Source organism: Schistosoma haematobium, chromosome ZW, assembly GCF_000699445.3.
Source record: "Schistosoma haematobium chromosome ZW, whole genome shotgun sequence".
NCBI lineage: Eukaryota > Metazoa > Platyhelminthes > Trematoda > Strigeidida > Schistosomatidae > Schistosoma > Schistosoma haematobium.
This window is the reverse complement of record NC_067195.1, coordinates 88,038,569-88,053,668: the sequence shown is the minus strand read 5'-3', so window position 1 is coordinate 88,053,668 and position 15,100 is coordinate 88,038,569. Positions and strand designations below refer to the sequence as shown.

Genomic DNA, 15,100 nt, shown 5'->3' with positions numbered 1-15,100 from the left:
TCAGTGGTCTAGTTGCTTAAGAGCCTAGCGTGAGACTGATAGGTCCTGGGTTCGAATCTCGCGGGGTGCGGGATCGTGGGTGCGCACTACTGCCGAAGAGTCCCGTACAAGGACGAAACGGCCGTCCAGTGCTTCCAGGTTTCCCATGGTGGTCTAGCTTCAACTGACTCATGATTTCTATCTGTGAAATTATTATTTCCTTAAAATCTATGATGAGAACAAACAATAGTTGGATGTAATCGAGTTTTACCCATATTCATCATAAGAATTGAGCGCATCGACAACTTCACGTATTTTAAAAGTTAGATTAGCTCTCTTGGGTTAATATCTTACACAATCTCAGCACAAATTCAAAAAACTCCAACAGGCTTTCTTTCCAACTTCAATCAGTTCTCCCTTAGATAAGATCACAGTCTGCTAACTAAACAGCGAGTACACTACCCAGTAGTCTCCTGTATATTATATTGTTTTTGGAACGTTGCTCTCGAAAGCAGGAAACATTCAAAAATTACTACTAATTTATCATAGATGTTTTCGAGATATTTGTCGTATATGGTCAAATCACTGAATAAGGAATATGGTTAAGTAGGGGCAAGTTGATAAGGAAGTAACTGGGGATGTTCACTGACTGATATGATCGGGAGATGTGTTGCGTGTGACTGACTACCGTCTACGTCAGCACGTGATGCTCTATAACATAGAAATAACTTGGAACAAGTTAAATAAGGTCATAACAAGACATGACAATCATAAAGATCATATAATAGAAGAAATTAGTATAATAATATTGAAACTTACTTTATTCACAGTTTGTGTTTGTTCTTTTTTTGTTGATTTACTATGTGAGTGTAATTTCAAGCCACGTTTCTTTTTATTTTTAATTGAATTAGAATGATGTAAATTTGATTGAGAAACTATGTACATTGAATCAGTAGTATTAGTAGTAGTACACTTTAATTGTTTCTGTTCTTTCTTCTTAATTTTCTGTTTTGATTTATTATTATTATTATTATTGAGAATATTTTCATGTGTATTCGATGAAATAGTAACTCCAGTAATAGAACTAGTAACTATCTCATTGTTTACGCAGTTAGTAGTAGTAGTCTGTTGTAAATCCATAGAATTTAACGCATTCAATGAAGAGTTCTTTTCTATTGATTGATTATATAATGAATCTTGAATGGTGTTTAATGTTTTAGATGAAGTATCTAAAATATTAAGTTGGTTTACTTTTTCTACTTCTTGTTCTTCTACTTCTTCAACTTTTTCTTTGTCTTTTCTACCTTTTTTATGCTTTTTTGATCGAGATAATCCTTTAAAACTGGATTTTGTTAATTTCGATGATTTTTGACTTGGATTAGAAGACATTTCGATTTGAACTGAAATATGAGAATGAAGATTAAACAAATGAATAAATATGATTTTAATACAAAGTATATAAGTATCAGAGAGACGAGAGAGAATTCATTATCGAAATAACGGTAAGATGTCTTATTTAATTATGAAACATCTTCTTAAGTGAAGATGTAGTCAACATAGTGGAGAGCCGAATATCCTGGTCTATTGTAGTCCAAACCAATCATAGTGCAAGTATAAGTCAATCGTTCTGAATAACTTATTGAGTTGGTAATTTTCTGATCAAGTAGGTGAACTAGTGAAGTTTCAAGTCAGTGGTAAAAGTAATGCACTTAACATAAAGTCTGAATTTCCTTGAGTGTATATACACAGATGACGAATCTTATACATGAATGAGATAACTATCCTCAAACTGGAATCAAAAATAAAGGATATATGTATTTACTCATGATGAAGAACAAATCTAGATATATCAGCTTCAATATCTGCATTCGCCACACAAAAATCTCTTCTCAGTTAGTGTTGAACATTACACATCCAGTATTAGACAATCTATTGTATAATTAATATCTGAGAACAAGTTGCAAAAATACACAAATTTTCTTTGATCGGTTTCAACTACAATAATATTTTTAAAGAAATTTGCGTAGAAAGTTCAAATAGAGTCTAGTTTTATTTATGCACTGATGACAACAGAAGAATCAATAGGGAGCACTGAAAAGATGTTTCATTTTAGGCTTGGACTTCTTAGGAGTGTACCAAAGTTATCTTATACACGAGATAAGATCTAAGACTTTCAAATCACGGTAGGGATATGATATCATTAGACAAGGTGGAAATTTACTGGTTCACGTGTCTAACAACACAGAATTCATGACAGATCGCAAGATTATCATTAATCCTTTCATTTATTCGATAACTTAGATACTACAAATGAACAGTTAATTGTACACATAGGAAGCATCGAAAAATGAATACAAAACTTATCATGATTTCGGACTTGATATACATCATTGGCTTTATATGCAAGTAATTTACTAAGTGATTTAGGTTAGATTATATTTAATAACGAAAAAGGAACAATAAATGTATTAGTGTATAAAAACACTGGTTTTGAGATGTATCAAATAGTTTCAACAATCATCACCATGATGTTGATTTATTTTCAAATTATTAAAATGGTTATTATTTGACAGTCTTAAGTACCTAGATGCAACGTCTTGATCAGAACTCTCTAGATCCTTAACTAAACCACAATTTTTATAACAAACAAATGTGAATAATTAACATACACATTATTCAGCTTCGATTAAGAATCTTATCTATCGATTGACAGATATTATTGTGTCCCTTATGCATTATGTTAGCATTGATCACTTGTATAATACACTATAATACACTTGTGATCTATGTATCTAATGTCATTTTAATATTCATTCATATTTGGCACCTGCAGTGTTGGGAACCCCTGTTCGATAACAACATCTAACATTTGAAAAAGTTGAAACAAATTTTGAAAATTTTGAGATGTGTTTAGGAAACTCTGGATATAAATTGACTTAATGGGACTAATTATCATTTGGATACTGAGGTTTGATAAATTATTGAAAAGTGAAAAACAAAACAAATAATAATAATAATTCTTAATATTACGAAGCTGAATATAATTCAGGGGAAGCAAAAAGTTTTAACGAAGGTCATCTGATACACTAAAATTAAGGGGAAAGTGATTAAAATTAGTACAGTTTTTGAGTTGGATGATTTATCTAATCAATATCCTTTTTCCGTGGATAAAGATTACCATAATGTTGGAGTTAGGTATTAAGAATTGGATGGCGATATGATTAACATAAATTTGAGGGCAATGTTCAATATTGCTAGATGTTGAAAAGTAGACTTTTTTTCTTAGTTTCGAAACTTTTAACCATTAAATACTCATGAATTCGCATACAGGATGAAAACCTTAACCTTGAGATCTAGAAAAAGACAAGTATAATATCATCCAGATAATAGTCAATCGGAATTCAAAGATTCGTACGAGTTAGTGGAGATTTGTAGCTTAAGTGGAATTTTCTTCTCTGGGCTAGATGGTTTAGTCGTAATGCTTACACTGTTCTTCTGCATAATATCATTAGTATAAACTTCTGGTAAAAGTGAAGTATTTGAAATTACCCACACATGACTCACTTTGTCCTGTCGACTTCGACTGGTTATTGTGAACACACATTAGACTGAAAAAATGTTGAAATATTGGATAGTGAGAATAATAAAAACACCAGGGAATCTTGAAAAGGTCAGTCAGCAATCAACAAACACATCGAAATCATGGACTAATGTAGTATCAAGAATAAAGTAGACACTGACATCTTAAAGCTCAACGATAACCAACTAAGATCGAGATCGACAGGACAAGGAGAGTCATATGTAGAGAATTTTGAATACTTCACTTCTACCAGAAGTTTATACTGATGACATGGCTCAGAAGAACGATGAAAACACCACGACCGAACGATCCAGTCCAGAGAACAAAACTCCACTTAAATGTTGTTGCTTATACTGAATGTTGTTTATCACTACTACCATCACTATATCTACTGTTCTATATTTTTTCTTAATAATTTCATCTCGATATGCAATAGGGATAACTTGATATGATGGGTTCTAAGTTGATCATAACCGACTGGCTGATTGACTATAATTTCAAAATGAACAAATTAAGATTATTATCATAGAAAGCCAACAAACTAATCACCATACAACAAAATATATCAATCATACAAATGATATCAAAAACAGTAATATTAATAAACTAATTATGAAAATTTTATGTATTTAACAAAAAATATATATGTATATGTGTACTATTTCGACATTAGAAAAAGAGGAGTGGGGGTGGGAAAAAACAACCAAAAGAGCACAAATAATGAATGAAGAAAGAGAATTCTAGAAAAGAAACACTATTAGGTGATGAAAGAGAGAATGAAATGAAAAATATTTACTTTAAAAAAAAATAGATGAAATAAGAAAAAAACAAGAAAGAAAAACGAGAAATTTGAAAACTATTATCATTCGATGTTGCCATAGAGATTACTTTCTACTTAATGTTTACACATACCAACAATTAGATTAAAATTACTTCAGTACAATTAAGTTTGATGTTTATTAACTATAAGGATATATGAGTATGTCTATAGAAGAGATTAAAAAAAGATAGGTAAGGGAAGGAAAAGATATCAAAAGAATACCTTACAGAAACACAATAATTCGAAACGGATCTTACCAAACAAACAAAAATATATGTATATGATGAATAGTTGATGAAAAATAAACTGAGAACAAACAGAGAAATAGTAACTTTCTTCGTTCTTTTTTCTCTCTCTCTCTTTAAGAGTAAATATTACATAACAGTATGATAAGGTAAGTTGTATTGATAAAGGGAAGGGGGGAGGAAGTTAATACAATGAGAAATAAATATAAGCATAACAAATAAACTAGCACAGAATAAAACAAGTTTACAAGACTAAATGATGAATATAGAGAAGAAGAAGAAGGAATAGAGTTAACGAATCCTAGATTTTACACACTTCATCCGTAGGACACATATACACTATTTTAACCATTTAATTATAAAAAAACTGCAAAAAAGGATGAATAGTCACCGATAAATAGACAAATAGGAAAAGGAAGAATGCAAAATTTTTGAATAAAATCAATCACTATTGGTTCATTAAGATAAGCGCATTTGTAGGCGCACAAGACGAGACTTTTTTTTTAACTAGATGAAATGGAAAAAGAAAAGAGTCTTTTGAAATTTTACAGAAAACAAACGATCTGTGTAGTATGAAAGATCGTCACTTCATTAATTCCAAAAAAAGCGTATAACAAGACTCTCTGTGAATAATTATGTATAAATATAAATTCAAGAAAGATAGATAGTTGAATGACTTGATAAGATAGAGGGGGTAGGAAGGCTGGGATTAGCTGACACCGTTGACATGCCGATCCAAACAGTGCTGAGTGATGAAAGCATTCACATTATGACAAATGACAAGATAATGAAGTGATATTTCTACTGTCAACGGTGATGATGACGATGATTTAAAAAAAAAAGGAGGTTGTTGATGAACATTTCTTCTTCTTATGTGTTGTGATTAGTTTTAATATAGACCAAATTGTAAATTTGAAGGTGTAATCAAATCAGATGATGTACTGGAGGCTAATTGATGACTAATCCATAACTGATTAATACGTTCATATTCAGATTCCACAAGAAATAGAGGATTTCCACGGCTGAAGATTTTTTTTTAAGAAACAAAATAAAATGATAAAGAAAAGACATGAAATAACATGAAAAAAACTGTTTTGTTCATTTGCACTACTTGTACAGTCTAGTTTACGTAAGGTGAGTAAGCATTAAACTATGTTCGAATTCAATTACTCTATTTCACGTAATTCAGTCTAATCAATCGGATAGTGTTATTAATCCTGATACACAAAAACACAGTATGCGTCAAAACTAAGTACATAGACAAGTAGTATCTGCTGAATTTACTTGGACTTTCCTACATGACCACTAACTATATTACTAGTGTAGTATTTTCTTGTGATTGACTAACATTATAACGTGTAACATCATATCAACTCATAGTATGATTGATAAAAAGATTTTGCAATTCGAACAGCAGTGTTTTGTTACAAAAGTTACCTTTACTCAAAAAAGGGACTCAGAGTTACTGTTACTTAAATTAACTATTTAATCATGAAAAGAAAACTGGTAATGTATCCAATGAGTATTACAATTGAGTAGTATAACTATCTAAATATTAAATGACTTAATACACTTATATTATCTTTTGAAAATTAGTAGAATAAAATGCTTATTGTTTTCTTGATTCAATAAGATTTTCTTAGTACAATAAAATAACTTCATAGAATCACTGTTCATTTTGTATTGTTTATTTGGATACAGATACATCCAGCTAACGAGTCCGAAATAGGATGAATCACACGTCCTCGATTCCACTGCTAGCCACCATCTATCTTTGCTGATAGAATGTATGTTGTTTCAATCCTTTATTTCTTCAGTGATTAAATCTATTTATGGAGTAAAATTTATGCTCAGATATAAACAGTTTAATGTGTTTTAGCAAAAGTACAATAAAGATTTATCAGTAGTAGTAGTAATAACAATAATATATCGATAAAGAAAAAGCACTGAGAAAGTGAATTGTAATAGATAATAACAAAAAAATAAACAAACTACCGTAAATCAGGATCAGTTTCACCAAAAGAATCTCGATATGGTGCAGGCATCTCAGTAATTCGTCTGGCTTGATCCGACAATAAAATTACACGACATGAATGAATACGCAGTAAGAGACTATAGCCGGAATGACAACGTCTAGAATGAGCTTGCATACGGTAGACAGCAAACTCTTGATTATTATTATTATTACTACTGCTACTACTGTTATTATTGTTCGAAATTATTGTTGTACTTGTACCACCACCAAATATACTTGAATCAGTTTTTTGTTCAAATTGTCGACAACCATAACAGAATAAACAAGCCAAATGTCCACAAACTAGACATAAACTCAAATCACTATGTGTATGACCTTCTGCGTGGCAGCTATAACAAAAAAAAGAAGACAATTTTAAATAGGGAAAATAATTTCCAAATAATCATGTTCGACAATTTAATTTGCAAATAAATAAATAGGTTTGTATTAGAGATACGATTAATGAATGAATTGACCGATAAACTATGTACATTGATAAGTAATCAGTCAGTCAGTAGTAACAACGTAGAACTTCGTACGTACGTACGTACATCAGTTCGACTTGTCATATCACACTAGCGCACAGATACAATTGTCGATTCAAATCCCGTAGTGGTAGAGGTAGTAAGAGCATAAGCATGTCCTTTTCTGGATAAGAAAAAGACATGTAGATATATCTACGATTTATGCACATGACACTTTGATTCGACAACTCAACCTTCCAACTGATTTCAAACTTTCATCTGCATTTAGAGTTTGTTATATCTTTCGGGTTGTATATCGTAACCAAGTAGAACTGCTGAAAACAAGATACATACTTAGGCGGTCTATGCTCCCCCACGAGGGTTAAAATGCTTAAGTAATTAAGTAGGTAATTAATAAAAGAGAATAAAAACTTTTTTGTAAAAATCAAAACCTACTCCATATCTGTAGCCAGTAACAGCAAATTAGTGTATTCTTTTGGTAATTGAATTAAATTTGGTAAATGTGCATTTGGATAAGGGATTAAATCATGTATTATTGATAATGTATTGTCTGTTTTGTCGTTGTTTACATAACGATTGTATAATGATTGATAAATTTGGCGACTTAATGACTGACGACCAGTTAAACACCAACTTGTTATTAAACGTGCTAACCATAATGATTCGGATAACAAAGAAATATGCAATAATTTCTCAGGTTGAATAAAATTCAACGAGTTTGTCGACGATGATGATGACGATGATATTGGTGCTGTTGTGTTTGATGGTGATACATTGAACGAGTTGGATTCAGGTGATGTTAACAAGATTAACAAATCACTAGGCGTTAATGGTAAGCCTAAGTAGGCTAACAGTAGACTATGTTCATTCATAGTATCTGGGAGGAAAGAGATGAGAAAAAAAGAGATTGAACCAAATGAAAAAGTAAATATAGATGGGTGATTACTAAGTAATGACTAATAACATATCGATGGAATTTCTTAGTGTTAATCAAATTCTACCGATAAAGTTGTAGTAGTATGAGTGACCCAATAGCTCAGTGCCACAAGACCTTAGTGCAAGTTTGAATAACTCTATATCAACGTCTAAAACTGAAGAAGTGTGACTCAGGTTCAAATTCCATAGAAAGTATCACTTCACCTAAGAATATAGAAACATAGGCCTTTCTGAAGTGTGCGAATTCATTTCTAGAGCTATACAATGGCAAAAATACAGTTATTCGGAAAAAACAACCGAAAATCAGTAGTATATATGTTAGTAACAATAAAAAAAGCTTGCTAAACATGGTAAAACACAAGTTGAATGAACAAAAGGTTTAAGTGTTATTCTTTTTATGAAATTGAAAGCATAATCATTAATCGTTTCATTACTCATCAAAGTAGATAAAGATGAATGATTGTGTGTGAGAGAAAGAAAATGAGCAACGTGATAAGTTAAAATGTTAAAGTTGAGATTAGATGTAATCAGAAAGAGGAGTATAGATGAAGACAAAAGAATGATAATAATGGCTTTAGAAATCGATAGGACGAAGTAGAAGCTTTTGTTCCAAGATTAGTTTATGTACAGAAAACAAAAAGTATTGATAAATTCAAAAGAGGTCTTATGAATCTAGAAACGTTAAGAAAAGAGAAAACACAAAGTTGATAATCAATTTAATACTTAACAAATCAGATTATGATTTCTCTGTGACGAAATGCTCTCACATGGCCACGCGTATATAGCCTCTGTCAGGGAAGTCCTACTCAATTCCTTCCAGCGGCATTACTGTTGTTTACGAAACTGAGAGGATGAAAAGCCAATGTACGGTGCTCAGCTGGGTTGGTGAACACGGAGAGTTCACCTAGAGGAGTTGGGAAACCCTGATTCCAAACCAATGGTGCACATGGGCTCCAGTATCCTGCAGGAACAAATGGCGTATGAACCAATTGTTGATGACTAGGTACCATGGGACTGAATCTCCCAAAGTTGCTCCACTGCATTGTGAATCAGACTTTTAGGTCAAAAGCTCTGGGTGTGGCCTCCCTAAGAAAACCACCTGCTTCGGCTTGGGCAACCAGGTGGTATCACAGCCCTCACATAAATCAAATGCGATTTGTGTGGCGCATATGTATCTGGTTCCCCCTTGTACCAATATTTATGTGTTCAAATAAATAAATAAAAAGCACAAGTTAATGATAGTTAAAATAACCTATTGTCAGTGAATAAAAAAAAAGAGAATTCAGAGAAAATTTTTTCGTGACGACGAAATCATCCTCTAAATCTGTACATTCGTATTTATAGTTGTCTGTTAAATATATAACTCCGCCTAGAACCCCCTAAGGCTACTGCCGGTCCCTAGCCCGGATAAAAGAGGAGGGTTGGGTATGGGGTTAGCAACCTCATTCAGAAGAAAACGAACTCGCTAAAAGACGCTAACCAGAAAAAATGTTAAATATATGAGTCTATAGAAGGATTCTATCAGAAAGGGATTCAAGACCCTAATTATCAAACAAGGTTACGTAAAAACCCGACGGTTAGAAAAGAATAGAAGAAAGAAAATAATTTACCGCTCAGAATTATGAAAGATAATTATCCGCTTGACAGATATGGAGAAAAACAAAAACGGAAAGGTCATAATAATAAAAACTGAATAATAATCATAACTCATTACGGTTTAAAATTATAAGATACTAATTTTTTAAAAAAACATACTACAGAAGGGAATTAGGACTAAGGAAGGACGAGAGGTTGGACACCGAGTCCGAATTAGAAGTGATTCTAAGCACATGTTCTGATTCTGTAGAATTTTTCAACAGTCTTACATGTCACATGAAAGTGAATTCTCTATGGTAACTAACTACCTAATCAATAGAGAACATTATGTTTGTGGAAAAATAAACAACCTGAATGAAAGAAGATAAGTTGATAAAAACAAAGCATTAGGTAACTACCTACCTGAACTAGTATTTGCTAATGAACTGGTTGACTGATGCAAATCACTTGGCACATCGACACCTGTGATTTTGTGTATAACAAAAGCAGCAATACGTAGAAATGGTAGACAATTAGCACGTAAAAATAAACCTAACGATTGAGCCATAATTTGCGGATCATGATTTTCATCATTAATAGAAAATGATGAATTCATTGTAGAAAGACCGGATAGATCACGTAGTAAACGCCATACTTCGATCAACTTGATAAAACGAAACAACAATGAAAAATAATATCATATAACCAATACTGAAAAACTCAGAAATAAAATATACACAATATCAAAAACAACAACATTGAAAAACCCTAAATTTTCTAAAGAGTAACGAAATGAAAGCATGACCGATGTAAATACTTGAAATAACGTGCAAGATATGGCACAGATGTGGGTTGGTACGAAATTTGCTACATTTCAGACAAGTAGAAGTATTACGAACTGCGGTGAGAAGCTAAACACAAGTGTTAGGGTTTGAAATAAGTACACCAACAGATAATAAGAAAGGATAACAAGTTCAATATTCAAAAGACTATTAGAAAGGAATGGAACTGTGACATACTTTAGGTCAGATTGTCTCAATTTACCCGGTGTACATTACAACTACCCCTCAGATGTCAACCTGGAAGTATGGACATACTAAAGTCAAGAATCTTTCCTTCATCTTAAAATGTTCTTACGCGACGGCAACGTTTTTACTCTCACCCAGAAAAGTCCCACTCATTTATTTTAAAGGTGTATCCACAATATAGATGAGGGAGAGAGCAAAATCCTGTCACCTAAACCAGATTTGTAAAGACAAAAGATTCAACCAGAAGAGTTGAAAAACGATGATTCCACATCTGAAGAGAATGAATGACATATAAACCTACTTTGGTTACTGGTTACTATGATAATGAATAGCCTGAATTCGCTGTGCTACCTCGAAGATCTACCACTTTAAATCAAAGGGTTGGAGTTTGGTCGCCTAAAAAAAGCTACCTACCTCGATATGAACACCCAAACAGTATCCCAGATCATATACAATTAGAGTAAAATCAAATTTTATTTATTTTTGAGAAAATTGAAGTAATACTAGTAACGATAATAAATCACTAACCTGAGGTGTATTCCAATGAGCTGATTTTGTATAAGCATCATTCCATGTACACGAATCCGGTATAAGCTTATGCTTTTTTAGATAATTTAAACAATTCATATTAGGATTCCATGCTAGTAATGTTTGTACTAACAATGCTGTATAACATAAACGTAATAAATGTGATTCATGACTATCACCAATTGGTTGACGTATTCTTCCTTCATCACAAGCCAATAAATGAGCACCCAATGAAGCTGCACCAGATTCAAATGTGATATCAGCATCAGCTTCACTGGCTAAACGTGTACATTGACAATCATGCACACTGAATTCTTCAAGACCTGGACGTAAATGTAACAGGCTGATAAACAACGATGTGATATCCACCTAGAAACAAAAAAAACAACAGAAAATATTTCATATATTTGAATAGTTTTGGATAATTTTTGTTAAAAACAATAACAAAGATGAATACTTTGAGTGGTACAGTGGATTGATTTTAACATTTCAGTAAAGCTTCATAATGCCTTCTCAAGCTGGCCTACCATTCACGGACGAGTTAAGGATAAACTTCCGCTTCCGCCCCATCAGTGCATATCTATAAATTTACTTGCCCCATAAAGCGATCACTTTCCAAACGCATCTCAAAATATTAACCGGAGTGTGTGGAACGAATTATTTGAATAAATATAAGTTACATACTTGATAAATTTTAAAACATGAAAATATTGCCTAGATGAACGATGACGTTAAGGATCTAGTGATACGAAAAATTTAAGTTTAGAAGAGAGCAACTTACATCCCAAAGAAGACTAGTAGTGGACTGACTGTTCACAGATAAAGAATGTGAAGAACAATGCATTTTAGACATAGAAGACATTGAATTATGTTGACTTATTTGTTGTTGTGAAGAAGAATCACCAGCTGATATGCTAGGATTACCAATGGCGTAATTTTCCAATGGTGGAAGTAATAAACGCCACAGGAAACGAGCATCTTCTGTTGCTGCAACACATACAGCTGATTCAGCTACGTCCAATATAGTTGGTGGATTATTCAAACGACAACTGTTTGGAACTGAAATGTTTTGAAACGAACAAAATAAGGTGTTATATTAAAATTTCTTAAAGAGAAGAATCGTGCATAATGTAATATGTATTGCGTTGAAATTTGAGCCTAGTCAGTTGTTTGAAAAGAAAGGAACTGAGCGAGCTTGTTGATGTTCAAGTCGAGACGTTCGTGTATTGGGATAGTTGTGTGAGTGCTAGTAGCGGTGATGTGACTGGTAAGACCAATCTATACAAGGTGAAAGCCAGAGAAGTATATGCCGATTTCGGTTGTATTTTGTGTCGTCATGATGTTGATCGGATTGTAGAAGGTCGAGTCTACAACGTGTCGACGAGAGAATCTTGGCTTTATAATTCCAAATACTGGTCTTTCCAAGTTGAGAGGTAGTCTGTCCATAAAATGGTGTCGTGGTATAAAAGAAAGCTGTATAGGAGCACAGAGTGTCTCCGGTCCCAGTCCTAGAGATAGTGCAACTTAATGGTTTGATATGTTATCAGACATGGCTCCAAAAAAGTCAATGGTGATCCTACAGTCCTTTTTAATTACATATTCTTTTTAAGTGAAAATGAAAGAAACTACCTAATCTAGAAGTCTTCTGTGATTGTATTTTCAACTGAACAGTATCGCCTGTTGCATGCTATTTTTGCAATATCACACCTTTATTTTATGTGTGTCTTACATGTACAGTTGTACCAGGATATGTGTCAATTAAATAAATAAAATCAAAAAATGGAATCGATTTAAGTAACTATTTTTTGACTGATACAAAGTGTGACAACTTGATCTGATGTAGACTTTATCGAGTTTCGAGTTACTGAATGACGTGAAGCTTATGGATAGAAAACTGCACAACCTTGTCAGCCTCAGCTTTTAAATCGTATCCGCTGGTGTGACATATAATACTGAAAAAACGATGAGGCTAATTGCTTAATAATAGCAGTTAGAAATATAAAAAAACTATGTTCAGCACTACGCACAGTTCAATTCCAAAACGTTTACTTGCACTTCAATTAAAAATCTACTAATTAGGTATTAGTGAAGAGGTAAATTCAGTCTCTTCATTTAGCCACACCGAACCATTTCTCTTCAGTTTACTCATGTCAGAGATCAATGCTATATAGAGTCGAATATGAATGTTCTACATAGAATCGCTCAGTTGAAAAAAATACAAATCCACTTACTATCTTTTAGTTGTGATTTTGGTACAACATCAAATGGAACACAATAAGACCACCACCACCAATAAATAGGGTGAGTTTTTAATTGTGACCAACAATATCGATGTCCTGATGTCTTACAATCATTTGCATTGCATGACAATGAACAGCCACGTGAAACAACAGCATGACGAGAATGTGCTGCGAATGAAGCTCTTAACAAATGTCCAAGTCCATGAATTCGTCGTTCTGCCAAGCCACCATTAAAGAAATGCTCGTGACAACCACGTAACCTTAAAGTCTAGAAAAGTTAGCAATAAGAAAATCAAAAACTAGTCATATCGAATATGTAAAAACATCGTAGCAACCAAAAAAAACACCGAGATGGTTTGAAGCCGGACATAATAAACTGCTAGGACATAGCATCAGTTCGTGACTATCGGTACAACCAGTGTGTCACAGGAAGTTCCAGGTCGGACAGAAAAAGATTCATGGATTCTGTTTAGGAACAGCTTAAATGAAATTAATGAAAACCAGTTTCTTTGTCAAAAAATACACTGATTGTTCAAAAGAAAAAACTTCTTCCGAGTATTCACGACAGTATTATTCATTACTTTTCGAACTTCATTCTCTATGTAAGTATCAGGTTTGAATCTGAGACTAGCACTAGCCTACAAACACCAGCTGCAAACACTAAACCTAAAAACAGAGTAAATAAAAATCTACTAGGTATATGATAAGTGAACAAAACATTTGATCTACTACTTATAATATTAGAGAAAATAAAATTCAATTAAATGAAGAAAAAAGGAATGAATAAATGGAAATAATCAGATTTTTATGTATATACTGCTGTTAATCAAAATAAGGAATCCACAGAACAGATATCTACAAAGAATAAGATGGACAGATTGATACATAAGTATAAATAACAAAAAGATAGAATTTGATGAAGTTACATATTGTCTCTACAAGTTGTTATGGGCAATATATGATCAGCAAAACAAAACGATGTTAAACAAGCAGAATGAACAAATTAAGATAATAGAACTATAAATGGAAATCTGTACACAGAGAATATCAGTCAGTCATAAGTAATTTAGAAATCCATCAACACATCTAGACCAATAGAAAAGTAAAAGAAATAGTATTAGCAGTAGCAGTGGCAATATTAGTGATAGTAAAAAAAATTATGTGTAGAGAATACACTATACAAGATTGCTTACACGTTCGGACCCAATCAATGTATACGCTACACTATGTCTCAATGATCTCCATTCACAAGCAGCTGACCAAATTACATTACGAGCGCGTTGTGCAACACGTTCCAGATAATGTTTAGCAGAATTATGAGAATTGACAATAATTTTATGATTAATATCTTCTGTAGTTTTGGTTACACGATCAGATATTTGAGGTTTGGTAGAGTTTGATAGTCCCACTGTTGGTGTTATTGGATACGATATAATAGTTGTAGTATGTGGTATAGATGAGCCGAGTGTACGTAAACGTTCATAGAAACTCATAAAATCTAAATGAAAACGTTCAATCGCTTCGGAAAGACTTAAATTGGCATCGAATGGAACAGTTTGTGATAATTGTCTAACAGGAGAGTGATTAGATGTGGTTGATATTGCTGAACTACTACTAAAAACAGTAGAAGTAGTGGATGGATTATATTCTGTTTGTGTAACCAACACTTG

General features: G+C 32.8%; 2 protein-coding genes across 2 annotated transcripts in view; both read right to left on the bottom strand.

The window, feature by feature from the left end:
* RALBP1 (RalA-binding protein 1) overlaps positions 1-1,380 on the bottom strand; it is a 31,753-nt gene extending 30,373 nt beyond the window's left edge. The window contains exon 1 of the mRNA XM_035731097.2: positions 799-1,380. Coding sequence (XP_035588520.2) covers positions 799-1,368 — 570 coding nt within the window. The 5' untranslated portion in view covers positions 1,369-1,380. The remainder of the gene's footprint in view (positions 1-798) is intronic.
* Positions 1,381-5,513: 4,133 nt separating this feature from the next.
* Positions 5,514-15,100, bottom strand: part of UBR2_2 (E3 ubiquitin-protein ligase ubr2) — a gene marked incomplete at both ends in the record, with an annotated part of 9,880 nt that continues 293 nt past the window's right edge. Inside the window, 8 exons of the mRNA XM_051218897.1 lie at positions 5,514-5,646; positions 6,620-6,988; positions 7,559-8,000; positions 10,058-10,298; positions 11,191-11,559; positions 11,972-12,249; positions 13,422-13,698; positions 14,624-15,100. The exon at positions 14,624-15,100 is cut by the window's right edge and continues 152 nt beyond it. Coding sequence (XP_051072827.1) covers positions 5,514-5,646; positions 6,620-6,988; positions 7,559-8,000; positions 10,058-10,298; positions 11,191-11,559; positions 11,972-12,249; positions 13,422-13,698; positions 14,624-15,100 — 2,586 coding nt within the window. The remainder of the gene's footprint in view (positions 5,647-6,619; positions 6,989-7,558; positions 8,001-10,057; positions 10,299-11,190; positions 11,560-11,971; positions 12,250-13,421; positions 13,699-14,623) is intronic.